We start from the raw sequence: 15,689 nt of genomic DNA, 5'->3' as shown, positions 1-15,689 counted from the left end.
GCATGGATTATGAAATGATTAATTTTAGGGTTTGAGAACTGCATTTTAGTAATAATGCAGTTCAAGTACACAGGCTTGCTTGTGCAGTCCAGTAGAGCTAATGCATGTTACCTTGATACTCTTGCATTTAACTTGATGTTGTGAGAGAAAGTATACTGCTTCTATTGTACATGACAAAAATTTTACTTAAAGAATCATATCACACTAGTCAATGACATCCATCATAGATCTTTTGAATTCTGTAGATTTTATGTACTTTCAAAACTCATACTAAAAACAAAAAATAGAACAGTGCCCCTTCATCTGTGTTTAGTATATGTAAATTGTTCTTAGTCCCATTTTATTAGATTTTTAGCTCTAATGTGTAATTTTTATTACAGACTTCCTGCAGAGTTTTGCCGAACAGACCCAATGGTTTTGCAGACAATTCGCCTCTTGCAGTACCAAAGACAAGTTGCTCAGCTATTAAATAGAGCACAGGCAAAGATATATTTGTTTACCTTAGAGTTTAATGTGGTGTTCACTTTGTGTACATCACTTGTGCTTTGTTCCTGCTTGAATCTTTCCTCCTCTGTCTTAACCCTTTCAGGGTCCAGAGGCCAAATTTCAAAGTGTGCACCAGTGTCCAAGAATTTTCAAAAAATAATTGTTATTTTTTTCTTATGAAATGGTAGAAAATCTTTTTCTGAAGGTAATAAAACAAAAACTACGAAATTTGATGGAAAATTGACGAAATTATGCTCTTGCGAATTTTGATGTGTCAGGGATATTTATGCATTGGCGATTTTGCGGACTTTAACTTCCATTTTAGGCCAGTTACATTATTCCAATTGACCAAATTCTTAGGTATTTCACTAGTATTACTTATATTCTATCGATTGAGCACAAGAAATCGCCAAGTCAACTGTTTCAACTACAAAATAAAGTGATCGGAAATTGGTAATTTGGCCAATTTAATGCAAAGTTCAAAATATTCCAGTTTCAAAATAGGGTCCAGAATAAACAATGCAGGCATTCCTGGCACTAAACTAACATTTCCTCTTTTCATTAGTTACATTTTCAGGCTTTACAAATGAATTCCATTTTGATTTTTTATTCACATAATGAATTTTTATTCAAACCAAAAAATAGAAGATTTACTGTTATGCAATATTGTAATAATTGTATAAATAATTTCAACACATTTGTGAACGTATATTAGACCCACCAGCTGGTGTGTATTTAATGTGTGAGGTCATTTGTTTACTCTTGAACATTGGCTAAAATTAAGCATTTCTGCTACTTTGAGCTCAGTTTTAAGCCATTTCCAGTACTAAACAAATCAAAATCATCTCTATTTCTGTAATATATCTTCCATTCTATCAAATGAGACCAAGAAATCACAAATACAACTATAAAAAACATACGATAAAACACTGCAAAGTCACTGTTTTAATCGAAAATTAAGGTCTTTCTTTTTTTTCCTCTCATTATGCACTGTGTGCTGCAGGATTTGTTTTATGTGGTGCACACATACCACATAGATGTAGTCTCTCATATCTAGGCCCAAATTTACCACTCATAGCTTATCAGAGTGAGCTGAGCTCATGGCATAGATCTACGGTTTGGGCCCTCAACGTAAAGCTGTAGATCTACGGCACGGACCCGGAAAGGGTTAATATATACATGTATCTTGTCATTCTACCTTTATACTGTCATTCTACTTATTTAGTATGGAGTTCTCTGCTTATGTTATAATGTTAGTTGTGAATAATTTATTTGCAAGCCTTTCAACCATTATTCTTAAAAATCTTATTAGAGCTAGCTGGCTGAGTGGTTGGTGCACTGGCCTTAGAGCTTTAGGATTCACCTGCCATGAGTTAAATCACATGTTTCTGTTCATAACTTTCTATAAATCTGTTTCCTCTTTTCCCATGCCCTAGTTGTTATATTATTTCTTCCTCCATTGTCCACTGTTTGCATTGTATTTCACCCAAATATTAAAATTCTATATCTCTCTGTGCTTCACCTTGTATTTTAGTCTTAAGTTTCCATCAGATGTTTATCATGTTTATTTTACAAGGTAAAAGAAACTCACAATATCACTCTTCTTATTGGCATTTAATCTTAATTTCCTTTAGTTGTACTCTGTATGTCTTTGGTAACTGTCTGCATATTTTCTTAGAGCATTCATCCATTTTGTTAGCCAATTTATTTAAAGCTGTTTTATGTAATGTTCCTTTTGAGAGTTTATGAAATTTGAAAATATTATGAAATTTAACAATGTGGAAATAACCCCTCTGTATACATATATATATATATACTTTTTTTTTTTTTTTTTTTTTGAAATACATACTGTAATTCACAAGGGTATTGTGAAACATGTTGCATATTATTTTGACAGAGCATTGGTATGGATGGAGGTGGTCTTCCTTCCTGCCCTCCACCTCCTGAAGACCCACCCCTAGAACGTAAAACCACCAAGCCACATTTCTTAAATTTTATACCACCTGAGCATACGTGAGTTGCAGTGTTGGTTGTTTACACATTGCTCAAGCTGTGTTCACTTTCACGTGGAAAACCAGCTCCTCATGAAAGTATTGTACAGTGGTACCTTGACTTACGAGTTTAATTCATTCCATAACCGAGCTCGTAACTCAGTTTGCTCGTAAATCAAATCAATTTTCCCCATTGGAATTAATTGAAATGCCATTAATTCATTCCAGCCACCCCAAAAAGCCTGTCTCTGCTTATGTGTTTCTGTCTTCCTGTCTCTCTACTTGTCTCTGTCTCAGAGAGAGAGCTGCTCATGTACCAACAGGTATTACACATGATGCAGAGTTGTCATGTCTGATTTCTGAACAAGTGAAAATGTGTATTACTTGTAAGTCATGCTTATTATGCCTTATATCTACAAGCATAGTATAGCACTTTGTCTGGATTTTTTTGGGTTATCCTAGGTAATTTATGCTATGTATAACTATTTGTGTACCTGTGAGATAGAGACAGGGATAGACAGAGATACACACAGACAGACAGAAGAAGATAAAGACAGCCAAAACAAATCAGCCAGCCAGCTGGCTACCCAACCAGCCGGCCTACCAAACATGTATTACACATGTTCCAGAATTTTCTCTTTGCTTAGGGCATACATTATAGAACATTCTGGCAGGATGACATTACCAGTGGTATCAAAATTGAAAGGATGTTACACATTGGTTATTATTGAGGTTTTTTATATTTCCTCGGTATCTCCTGCAAGTGGCGGCATATCTGAAGCTTGCTCATAACTTGAATTTTGGCTCACAACTCGAAGCTAAAAATCAACCGAGCAACGGCTCATAACTCACAAAACTCATAAGTCGAGGCACTTGTAAGTCAAGGTACCACTGTATGTGCTATCATCATTGTTTCTGAGAAGTACTAATGCAAAATCTTAAATCACAAATATTTCTGATTACTCATACTTTAACTGAATGCATTTGAATCATATGCATAAATAGGTGTATGTGAGTCTTTTATGTGATCATGACAATGTAAACTTTATAATTTTTTCCTCTTAAACTACAGTATATAAGGCTATACAGCTGATAAATATTGGCCAAAAATGTATGTAAAGTACTTTATCTATTGAATCCACATGTATAGCTCAGTGTTAGTGCATAATTTTTTCTCTGAACATTAGCAAATTTATGTATTTACATATTTCTAGCCATGGGAACAGTAGCAAATTTATGTAATGACATATTTCTAGCCATAGGAACAGAGCTAAACTTTTAATCAATTTTTTAGTAGTTCGAGTATTGTAAAGATTTTAAAGTACTCACTTGTTCTAGCACTTGAGCTACCTCCTTATAAACCATTTATGTGAACTCTTGCTCAGCAAGGAAAAACTGTTATTTTTTAAGAACCTCTCTTATTTTAGTTTATAATTATGGCCTCTTGTTCTGTGAGTTGATGGGGTTAAGAAGTCTTTGTCAGTTCTTTGGTATCCTTTTAGTATCATGAATTATGTCTCCTTTTTTACCTCCTGTCAGCCAAAGATGGCATATTCAGTGCCTTCATTGAAGGCCCTTTGTCTTTTTTTTTTTTATCTCGTACGTATTTCTAATTTTGGGAACCATTTTATAGTTTCGTGGTTTTTAGGTATGGGCACCACACTACTGTTGGATATTTAAATTTTAGTGTACCATATGAGGCACTGAGAAGAAAACCAATGAACTACCCAGTGGGTGAGGAGTGCATAGCAAGTGAAAAATTGTGTTTTCTATACAAAAAATTTTATCACCCTTTAACCCTTAAACTGTCCAAACGTAGATCTACGTTTTTTCAACATTTGAAAGTATGTAAAAAAACAGATCTTTCTCTTTTTTTTACACTTGAAAACGTGTAAAAAAGCTTTGATCTACTTTTTTTTTTTTTTTTGTTATTGAAAATATGTAAAAAAACGTAGATCTACTTTTGGAGCACTACGCATGTGAATGTAGATCTGTTTGGACAGTTTAAGGGTTAAAATGAGACCAGTTTGATTAAAATCGTTTACCTAGATATTGTTGCGAACTTCTTGCAGACATTTGTAGGCAATCTTCAAAAAGTTACATTTGATGAGTTTGTTTTTGTTGTAAAGGTTTGGAGGTGATTTTTGCAAGAGTGATGTTCGGTGAAGTCGTTGCTTTTTTTCAGCGCTTCATATGTTATGAACTTCTTTTCAGCATTTCCTCCATCAGTATATTTATGGTAAGTACAAGGTTATTTTAAAGTTGTCCAAGGTCACATAAAAAAGACTCACTACTATACTGGGACCACCTTGAAGTAGAGTACAGTACAGTGGAACCCCGAATAACGGTCACTGTGTTTATTGGCCGAATCATATTTAGGCTGGTTTTTGGGCGGAAATTTTGCTCCGTATTTCGGCTGGTGCCTCGCAAATCAGCCATATTATGTGCGTCAGCCCGCCTCCCACCAGGACGCCATGTGTAGGCGAGTCAGTCTCCATGTGTCTCGGTGAATGAGCATATACACTACACATTCATCCAAACATTTCTTTAAAATCCGTTGGTTTTTGTTCTTGTTTATTAACCCCTTGACTGTCGCAACCCCCAATCCTGAAGTGTCTCCTGGTGTCGCAGAATTTAAAAAAAAAAATTATTTTTTCTTATGAAATAATAGAGAATCTTTTCCCGATTGTAATGACACCAAAAACACGAAATTTGATGGAAAACTGACGGAATTACGCTCTCGCAAATTTAGCGACCTCGGCAATATTTACAAACCGGCGTTTTCGCCCACTTTGAGCCCTATTTTCGACTAATTCCATTGTTCCAGTCGACCAAACTCATAGCTATTTCTCTAGAACTCCATTTTTTCTATCGATTGAGTACAAGAAACTGCCCATTTACTGATTTCAACTACCCAATAACATGGTCAGAAATTTGCAATTTGGCCAATTTCACGAAAATTAAAAAATATGACAATTTCAAAATAAGGTCCAGAATGAACAATGCAGAGATTCCTGACTCTAAAATAACATTTTCTTTGTTCATCAGTCACGTCTCCAAGCCCCTCTGTTATTACTCTTGCTTTCTATTTTGAATTTTTATTCAAACAAAAAATAGAAGATTTACTGTTATGCAGACTACTGCAATACTGTAATAATTGTATAAATAACATCAACCCAGTCATGACTGCATATTAGAATGGCTAGTTGGACATATATTGGACAATGACATCATTTGTTTACTTTTGAACATCGGCAAAAATAAAACATTTCCCCTACTTTGAGCTCCATTTCCAGGTTCTTTTTATAGTAAAATCAATCAAAATCACCTCTATTTCTGTAATATGTTTTCCATTCTATCAAATGAGACCAAGAAAACGAGAATACAACCATAAATACTATACGAAAATAGACCACAAATTCGGCATTTTAATTAAAAAAAATGGTCGGAGTTTTTTTTCTCATTATGCACTGCATGCTCCAGGATTTTTTTATATAGTGCACACTGACCACACAGACCCATTCTCTCACATGTGGGCCTACCAGCTTTCTCCTGCTTGATTTGAAGCTGCTAGAATTTATGAGTATATATATATATTTATGAGTATATATATAGGGGTCGTCCTAGAAAGGGTTGGAAAGAGGGGGTAAAGGAGGTTTTGTGGGCTAGGGGCTTGGACTTCCAGCAAGCGTGCATGAGCGTATTAGATAGGAGTGAATGGAGGCGAATGATACTTGGGACCTGACGATCTGTTGGAGTGTGAGCAGGGTAATATTTAGTGAAGGGATTCAGGGAAACTGGTTATTTTCATATAGTCTGATAGTGCTGTCCTGGGAGACAGTAATGGTGAAGCTGGAGGTGCTGTCCTGGGAGACAGTAATGGTGAAGCTGGAGGTGCTGTCCTGGGAGACAGTAATGGTGAAACTGGAGATGCTGTCCTGGGAGACAGTAATGGTGAAGCTGGAGATGCTGTCCTGGGAGACAGTAATGGTGAAGCTGGAGATTTTGTCCAGGTAGTCGGGAATTATACGCAGGAAGGAATACATATAAATGACCTCATAGGGGACAGGAGCCATAGTAGGGAAACAAGTGTAGTCAAAGATAAGATAAAACCAATATTGCAAACTAGAAATACCCCAGGAAATAGCAAACAAGAGGACTCCACTAGCAATAGTGAGGATATATTACCAAAAACAACTGGTGGGAGCTCCATTGTTGGTGCTAGGGAGGATAGAAGTAAGACAGGGAAACATGCACCAACAGGGAATACAGTCACAGAAACCCAAGGCAAACGGAAACCAAGCCTGTGCACATACTATGCACTCGGTATCTGCTGGCATGGGAAATCTGGAAAAACAGATGGGACGTGCAACTATGACCACCCTAGAAAATGCCATGCCCATATGACAACAGGAAAATGCAAACTCCCTTCCTGTAAGCTTTTTCACCCTGAACTGTGTACCTCTTCAGTACAGGAAAGACTGTGCTATAACTTAAATTGCCAGGCATACCATCTAAAGGGGACAAAAAGATACAAAACATCCAGGCCATGGGAAAACTGGGTAGCCACAGCCACTCAAGAGGGAGAGCTTTTTTAGTGCCAGGAAGAAAAAAAAACTGGCAGGAAATGGCAGAAATCGTACACCAAATCCAGTCATTCCTGGAGTGGAACCACAGTCGATGGCCTCCACTCCAAACCAACAGATACAGATACTAATGCCGGAAAAAAAATCCCCCCCCAGTACCAACAATACCACCAGTCCGATAACATTCTTCTTGGCAAATATACAGGGTCTAAAGCCAGCAAAAAACAACAAAATACCTTTCATCCGTGGACTGCTTGCAGAGGCAAAGGCAATGTTCGCGGCTTTCACTGAGACCCACATAAAGGATCACTTGGACAACGAAATATGGATCCCAGGTTACAACCTATACAGATGTGAGAGTGAACAGGCAAAAGGGGGGGGGTTGGCCTGTACATTGCAGAGTCACTTGTTTGCACAGAACTGCTAAATGCCTCAAATGATGTAGTGGAAGTTTTAGCAGTAAAGGTCGAGAACCAAAACCTAGTCATTGTGGTAGTCTACAAGCCTCCGGATGCAACATCCCAGCAATTCCAGGAACAGCTGTTAAAAATTGACCACTGTCTGGAAAATCTTCCAGCTCCTGCACCCAACATCTTGCTCCTGGGGGATTTCAACTTAAGGCACCTAAAATGGAGGAATATAGCAAATAATATTGTTGCAGTAATAACACCAGGAGGCAGCTCTGATGAAAACTCACACTCACGCGAGCTTTTAAATCTCTGCACAAAATTCAATTTAAACCAGCAAATAATAGAGCCTACTAGACTGGAGAATACACTAGACCTCATATTCACTAACAATGATGATCTGATAAGAAATGTCACCATATCAAAAACAATATACTCAGATCACAACATAATTGAGGTTCAGTCATGTATGCGCGGAGCCCCAGACCGACATAATGAGATTAGTCACGAGGGAGCATTCACCAAATTCAACTTCAGTAACAAAAACATAAAGTGGGACCAAGTAAACCAAGTCCTAACCGATATAAGCTGGGAAGATATACTAAGCAACACAGACCCCAACTTATGCCTAGAACAGATTAACTCGGTGGCACTCGATGTATGCACAAGGCTTATTCCTCTAAGAAAAAGGAGGAGTAGATGTAAAATAGAAAGAGACAGGCGCTCCCTTTACAGGCGACGGAAAAGAATAACAGAGCGGCTAAAAGAGGTCAATATATCTGAAATGCGTAGGGAGACACTGGTCAGAGAAATAGCAAGCATCGAACTTAAGCTAAAAGAATCCTTTAGGAGTCAGGAATTGCGGGAAGAACTAAAAGCCATAAATGAAATCGAAAGAAACCCAAAGTATTTCTTCTTCTATGCCAAATCAAAATCGAGAACAACGTCCAGTATTGGGCCCCTACTTAAACAAGATGGGTCCTACACAGATGACAGCAAGGAAATGAGTGAGCTACTCAAGTCCCAATATGACTCAGTTTTTAGCAAGCCGCTAACCAGACTGAGAGTCGAAGATCAAAATGAATTTTTTATGAGAGAGCCACAAAATTTGATTAACACAAGCCTATCCGATGTTATCCTGACGCCAAATGACTTCGAACAGGCGATAAATGACATGCCCATGCACTCTGCCCCAGGGCCAGACTCATGGAACTCTGTGTTCATCAAGAACTGCAAGAAGCCCCTATCACGAGCCTTTTCCATCCTATGGAGAGGGAGCATGGACACGGGGGTCGTCCCACAGTTACTAAAAGCAACAGACATAGCCCCACTCCACAAAGGGGGCAGTAAAGCAACAGCAAAGAACTACAGACCAATAGCACTAACATCCCATATCATAAAAATCTTTGAAAGGGTCCTAAGAAGCAAGATCACCACCCATCTAGAAACCCATCAGTTACACAACCCAGGGCAACATGGGTTTAGAACAGGTCGCTCCTGTCTGTCTCAACTATTGGATCACTACGACAAGGTCCTAGATGCACTAGAAGACAAAAAGAATGCAGATGTAATATATACAGACTTTGCAAAAGCCTTCGACAAGTGTGACCATGGCGTAATAGCGCACAAAATGCGTGCTAAAGGAATAACAGGAAAAGTCGGTTGATGGATCTATAATTTCCTCACTAACAGAACACAGAGAGTAGTCGTCAACAGAGTAAAGTCCGAGGCAGCTACGGTGAAAAGCTCTGTTCCACAAGGCACAGTACTCGCTCCCATCTTGTTCCTCATCCTCATATCCGACATAGACAAGGATGTCAGCCACAGCACCGTGTCTTCCTTTGCAGATGACACCCGAATCTGCATGACAGTGTCTTCCATTGCAGACACTGCAAAGCTCCAGGCGGACATCAACCAAATCTTTCAGTGGGCTGCAGAAAACAATATGAAGTTCAACGATGAGAAATTTCAATTACTCAGATATGGTAAACATGAGGAAATTAAATCTTCATCAGAGTACAAAACAAATTCTGGCCACAAAATAGAGCGAAACACCAACGTCAAAGACCTGGGAGTGATCATGTCGGAGGATCTCACCTTCAAGGACCATAACATTGTATCAATCGCATCGGCTAGAAAAATGACAGGATGGATAATGAGAACCTTCAAAACTAGGGAGGCCAAGCCCATGATGACACTCTTCAGGTCACTTGTTTTATCTAGGCTGGAATATTGCTGCACACTAACAGCACCTTTCAAGGCAGGTGAAATTGCCGACCTAGAAAATGTACAGAGAACTTTCACGGCGCGCATAACGGAGATAAAACACCTCAATTATTGGGAGCGCTTGAGGTTCCTAAACCTGTATTCCCTGGAACGCAGGAGGGAGAGATACATGATTATATACACCTGGAAAATCCTAGAGGGACTAGTACCGAACTTGCACACAAAAATCACTCACTACGAAAGCAAAAGACTTGGCAGACGATGCACCATCCCCCCAATGAAAAGCAGGGGTGTCACTAGCACGTTAAGAGACCATACAATAAGTGTCAGGGGCCCGAGACTGTTCAACTGCCTCCCAGCACACATAAGGGGGATTACCAACAGAACCCTGGCAGTCTTCAAGCTGGCACTGGACAAGCACCTAAAGTCAGTTCCTGATCAGCCGGGCTGTGGCTCGTACGTTGGTTTGCGTGCAGCCAGCAGCAACAGCCTGGTTGATCAGGCTCTGATCCACCAGGAGGCCTGGTCACAGACCGGGCCGCGGGGGCGTTGACCCCCGGAACTCTCTCCAGGTAAACTCTCCAGTCGGGCTTGAGTCCTGGAAATGGGAAGTACAATGCCTGCACTTTAAAGGAGGGGTTTGGGATATTGGCAGTTTGGAGGGATATGTTGTGTATTTTTATACGTATATGCTTCTGAACTGTTGTATTCTGAGCACCTGCAAAAGCAGTGATAATGTGTGAGTGAGGTGAAAGTGTTGAATGATGATGAAAGTATTTTCTTTTTGGGGATTTTCTTTCTTTTTTGGGTCACCCTGCCTCGGTGGGAGACGGCCGACTTGTTGAAAAAAAAAAAAAAAAAAATATATATATATATATATATACGTCAAATACGGTACCTCTTAAGACGTATATATACGACCTCGACAGTCAAAGGGTTAAGTGTGACTGTGAAATAAGCCACCTTGGGCCCAATGGAAGATGTGGAGAGAGGCAGGGAGTGTAGAATGGAGGGCTGTCCCTCCATTCTACAGGGAAGCAGGGAGTGTAGCAGGCAGGCAGGCAGGCAGGTAGTGTAGCAGGCAGGCAGGGAGTGTGGCAGGCAGGCAGGTAGTGTAGCAGGCAGGCAGGGAGTGTGGCAGGCAGGCAGGTAGTGTAGCAGGCAGGCAGGGAGTGTAGCAGGCAGGCAGGTAGTGTAGCAGGCAGGCAGGGAGTGTAGCAGGCAGGCAGGGAGTGTAGCAGGCATGCAGGGAGTGTAGCAGGCATGCAGGGAAGTAACCCTAAAAGAAAGGGCTTTGATACCAGAAGTCCTTATGGAGGAGGATTTCCCTTCCAAACAATACATGTAATCAGCCCTCCCTCTCTCTCCTCCTCCCTGTCTTCCGAAAGCCAACAAGAGTCTTCAATAAAGGTATGTAATAGTGATTTAAATGTTCGTTTATTTATTTTATTTACTTCTCCTTGTTTTGTATATGTAAAACTATAATTAATCTTTAAAAAATGTATTTTTTTTTTTGTTAATATTTTTGGATGTCTGGAATGGATTAATTGTATTTACATTAATTTTTATGGGAAATATTGCGTGAAATTTAGGCCTTTTCAAATTTAGGCTGACCTTCTGGAATGGATTACAGCTGATATTCGGAGTTCCATTGTATTTAGGATCTCTAGAATATAGCTAGGAGAGTTATCATACCCAAGGTAGTAGATTGGTAGACAGCAACCACCCAGAGAGGTACTACACTACACATGCATGTACAAGCATATATATGCACACCCTTCTGTGTTTTCTTCTATTTTTCTTACTAGTTCTTGTTTATTTCCTCCTATCTCTATGGGAAAGTGGAATAGAATTCTTCCTCCATAAGCCATGCATGTCGTAAGAGGCGACTGAAATGCTTGGAGCAAGAGGCTAGTAACCCCTTCTCCTGTATTACTCAAGTTAAAAAGACTTCTTTTTTTTTCACCCTGCTTCAGCGGGATACGGCTGGTTTGTTGAAAGAGGAAGTTATTTCATACATGAAATACACCTGAAGGTCAGATCTCTTTTATGTACATTCAGTTAACACCTTATTTGAAGGAGAAAAATGGTAGGTGTAGTATTATAATAATAAAAAGGAAGCTTTTTGCTAGAAAAATTTGAGAACCATCAGCATTGGAGGTCAAATACTCTCCAACCTTCTATCAGCAAATATGTAAAATATTGGTGAAACAAAGACTTAAGTTTGCAAGAGGTGATATCGTACAATCTTGCAAGTAGTACCATTTTAGCCAGAGGCCAGGTGGAGAGTAGAATAACTTTTGATCTGTTTGGTATTAGTTTTGTTTTTGTCTTTCACATCAGTAGCTCCTCTCCATACCTCACCAAACTCACCGTATTTTTAAGTATTGTACTCTCTCCCAATATACTGTAATTTCTTTTATCCCACAGCCATTTGAATCTCATTGTCTGCTCTTCTAATTCCACTGTCTTCAAAATTATCAATTGTATACACTTGCTTCCAATTCCTTGAAATTATCAATTGCCTACACTCAATTTAGCTATTTTTATTGGTAACTGATATGTATAGAATACTATATTAACCACAGATTATGTTGACATTAAATTTAAATTTGAGTATTTTTCACAGACCCTTTACAAGTGGCAAAAATCAGCCACAGCTACTTGAAGTTGAGGGGACAACTGCTAGACTCATATTACGCAAGGCAGTGGCAACAATCTGTGCTCACACTGGTTACACAGACACTGCAGAAAGTGTGCTTCGGTTACTGACTGATGTTACACACGAGTTTCTCACCAAGCTGACAAACGTTCTTAGAGCCAATGCTGATAACCTCCTCCTCACTGACAGGTGCCCCTTCCATGTAAGTTGTATCCAAACCTCCATCTGCATCATTTTTTTTTTATTTGCATCTAACACACGAATTGGAAATGAAAGCTAGATAATACGTATATTGTTCTGTGTTGGACTGTTGCTAAGTTATGACTTAATAATGGTCCAAGACAGGCCCAAATGTTATCAAGTTTTCCTTCTAATATTGTAGATTGGTCTTGAATTTTATCAACCATGGTATTGTTATTTTTTTTTATATACAGTATAGTAAAACCTCACATAATTCAGGGTGGGGAGAGTTATGTTCTTGAAAATTGGCTTGTAATGTGAAATAGCATTACAGTGATGTTGTTGCTTATATTAATTGTCTGAGCTAGTGGTAGTTGGAGATGCTACTGCTTGTAAGGGAAATCAGAATGAACCATTCAGCACTAATATGTACAGTTCTGTATGAAGCTGCTTACTTGCTTGAGGTGCAGTTCTTGAAATTTTGATTGGTGAACTTGTACAGGGATGCATACCAGTGGCATTTTTGCCAGTCTCTGCTGTTTGGCATTATCTGACAGAATATTGATACATCCTGCTTCCCACTTTCATGAGTTTGGGACTATGACGTGAAGTTGAAATTTTTTAGTTAATTATTCTTAAACTTTCATTGAGACGGCCGACTTGTTGAAAAAAAAAAATAATAGCTTTATTTACTACAAGTACATGTACATGGTATACAGGCCTAGCTGACATCAATGACATACTGCTATATGAAGAGCCCCCTTGTTATCTGAGCATTTTGGGCAAATTGAGTCAGTTTTGCCCCAGGCTGTAATCCATACCAGTCAACTAGCACCCAGGTACCCATTTTAAACTGATGGGTGAACAGGGACAACAGGTGTTTTATGGAAACATGTCCCTAATATTTTCCAGCCGTACTGGAGGAGATTCGAACTCCGGACCTCAGTGTGTGAATTGAGTGCACTATCAACTGAGCTACAAAAAGGCAAGATCAGAGTTATCTTTTTATTGTATAAAGCTAATTAATTATGTACTATATTATTTAGGATGTTGTGGAGCAGACACTGCATGATATTGGGATGGGCAGCATGAATGAGCTTCATCAGATGTATCGTGATCGGGTGGTACTGTATCATGCACGTGTTCGTCAGGAGAGTCTGCAGCTCTACCACCAGTATATGACTGTCTTGCACAATAGAGAAGCCAGTATTGCCACTCCTGGGTATGTTCAAGATAAAAAAAAAAAAAATGTCATCAGTATTCTTCAAAGTTCATGTACAGGTAGGAGCCATTTTACAAAATGTTCCAACAGGACAGCCATAAAATGAAAAACTATAAAATAAGACCAAATTATAAGGTAATTAAATGAAATGAGTTTCAAAATTATAAAAATTTTCCCGACTATGTACTAATATTGCTCTTTTATATAAATAATTAAATATTTTAAACATTTGAACACATGTATTATTTATACTTATACTACATAAAACAATAAAATAAAATTTTAACTTTGGTCCTGTGGAACTATTGCTTGAGTACATCTTTATGCCATTATCTTATCCCTTCACTGATATTTTATGTGAGGGTTGTCAGGTGTTGAGGGTTCAGTATTGACATCTGGTGTAACTTCATACTTCTTTCTTTCAAGACGTTATAGTAGGGCTTCAGCATTATGTTGACACCTTTTTGGATGCCATGGCTGTATTCCCAATCAGGATCATTATCTCAGAGTTGTAGATGAATGGTTCAGAGAACCGACATGTTGTTGAATTAGACACATGTGCAACTCTTGGGCTGATGAAGCCACTGTGTGGTGAAACGTTTCCTCAATAAAGATACCCAAGAGTTGCACATATGTCTAATTCAACAACATCTCAGAGTTCATCAACTGCACTATGAATTTTGTCAAGAGCACTCTTAATATGTTTTGTTTTAAATGTCCTGATTGGCTCTAACTCTTCCACTTCCTCTGGTGTGTCAGCCTCATGTTGTTGAAGTTGCACAGCCAGTTCATCCAGTTCGTCCTCTGGAAAGTGGCTCACCAGCAACTGGTCAGTGTCGCCTGGATAAATGTTGTCAATGCCAATATCCTTAGCCATGTGAGAGACATCTTTAGCTACTTCCAAAACTGGCTCAATCCCTACAAAATCAGTCACTGCTTTGGGCCACAAAATAAGCCAGATGCCATTCATGCAGATCTGTGATATTTCCTCCCAGGCAGAATCAATGTTTGTGATTGCTTTCAGGATGTTATACAACTTCCAGTAGTCCCTCGGTTATATCTGACTGCACAGCCTCCACAATTCCTTTGAAAGTTGTATACAAATAATTTTTCAATTTTTTAGATAATTTTGAAAAGTTGTTAACATGAGTTGTAAAATGGACCATCGTAAAATGGGACCTACCTGTACTTTAGTATGTTTGATAAAAAAATTATTGTAATCATATTTATACATTCTTTAACCCGTAAACGGTCCAAACGTATATATACGTTTTTTCAACATTTGAAAGTGTGTAAAAAAAGTAGATCTTTTTTTTTTTTTTTTACATTTGAAAATATGTAAAAAAACGTAGATCTACTTTTGGAGCACTACGCATGTGAACGTAGATCTGCTTGGACCGTTTACGGGTTAAAGATTTCTTTTCCTAATTGCAGAATTAGTATTGTTTCATTTTTATGCCTTACTTCAGTCCCAAATTTGGGGGCTCAGATGTACCAGTCACGAGAAAAAGTATATGTACTCATGAATTGTTTTTCTTAGAAATGTTCAGTAATATGATGTGCTACACAGATTAAATTGAAGGTGTTCAATATTTATATGTGCAGTTCTGTAGTATCAATTACAGTGGAACTCTGAATATCGGCCGAATCGTATTTAGGCTGGTTTTTGGGTGGAAATTTTGCTCTGTATTTTGGCCAGTGCCTTGCAAATCGGACGTATTATATGCGTCAGCCTGCCTCCCGCCGGGACGTCATGCGTAGGTGAGTCAGTCTCCCTGTCTCTCTCGGTGAATGAGCATACACTCCGCACATTCATCCAAACATTTCCTTAAAATCCATTGTTTTTTGTGCTTGTTAAGTGCAACTGTGAAATAAGCCACCATGGGCCCAATGGAAGATGTGGAGAGAAGCAGGAAGTGTAGCAGGCAG

At 38.8% G+C, this 15,689-nt stretch overlaps 1 protein-coding gene across 6 annotated transcripts in view; it reads left to right on the top strand.

Annotated features, from left to right (window-relative positions):
• Spt7 overlaps positions 1-15,689 on the top strand; it is a 57,500-nt gene that overhangs the window by 37,708 nt on the left and 4,103 nt on the right. For all 6 annotated transcript variants that reach the window (XM_070099128.1, XM_070099127.1, XM_053799146.2 and 3 more), the window contains 4 exons: positions 381-480; positions 2,384-2,499; positions 12,326-12,560; positions 13,585-13,760. In XM_070099128.1, the coding sequence (XP_069955229.1) occupies positions 381-480; positions 2,384-2,499; positions 12,326-12,560; positions 13,585-13,760 (627 nt within the window). The remainder of the gene's footprint in view (positions 1-380; positions 481-2,383; positions 2,500-12,325; positions 12,561-13,584; positions 13,761-15,689) is intronic.

The sequence above is a fragment of the Cherax quadricarinatus genome, chromosome 66, assembly GCF_038502225.1.
Source record: "Cherax quadricarinatus isolate ZL_2023a chromosome 66, ASM3850222v1, whole genome shotgun sequence".
NCBI classification, from domain to species: domain Eukaryota; kingdom Metazoa; phylum Arthropoda; class Malacostraca; order Decapoda; family Parastacidae; genus Cherax; species Cherax quadricarinatus.
The sequence above is the reverse complement of the archived record's forward strand: the minus strand, read 5'-3'. Positions and strand labels throughout refer to the sequence as shown.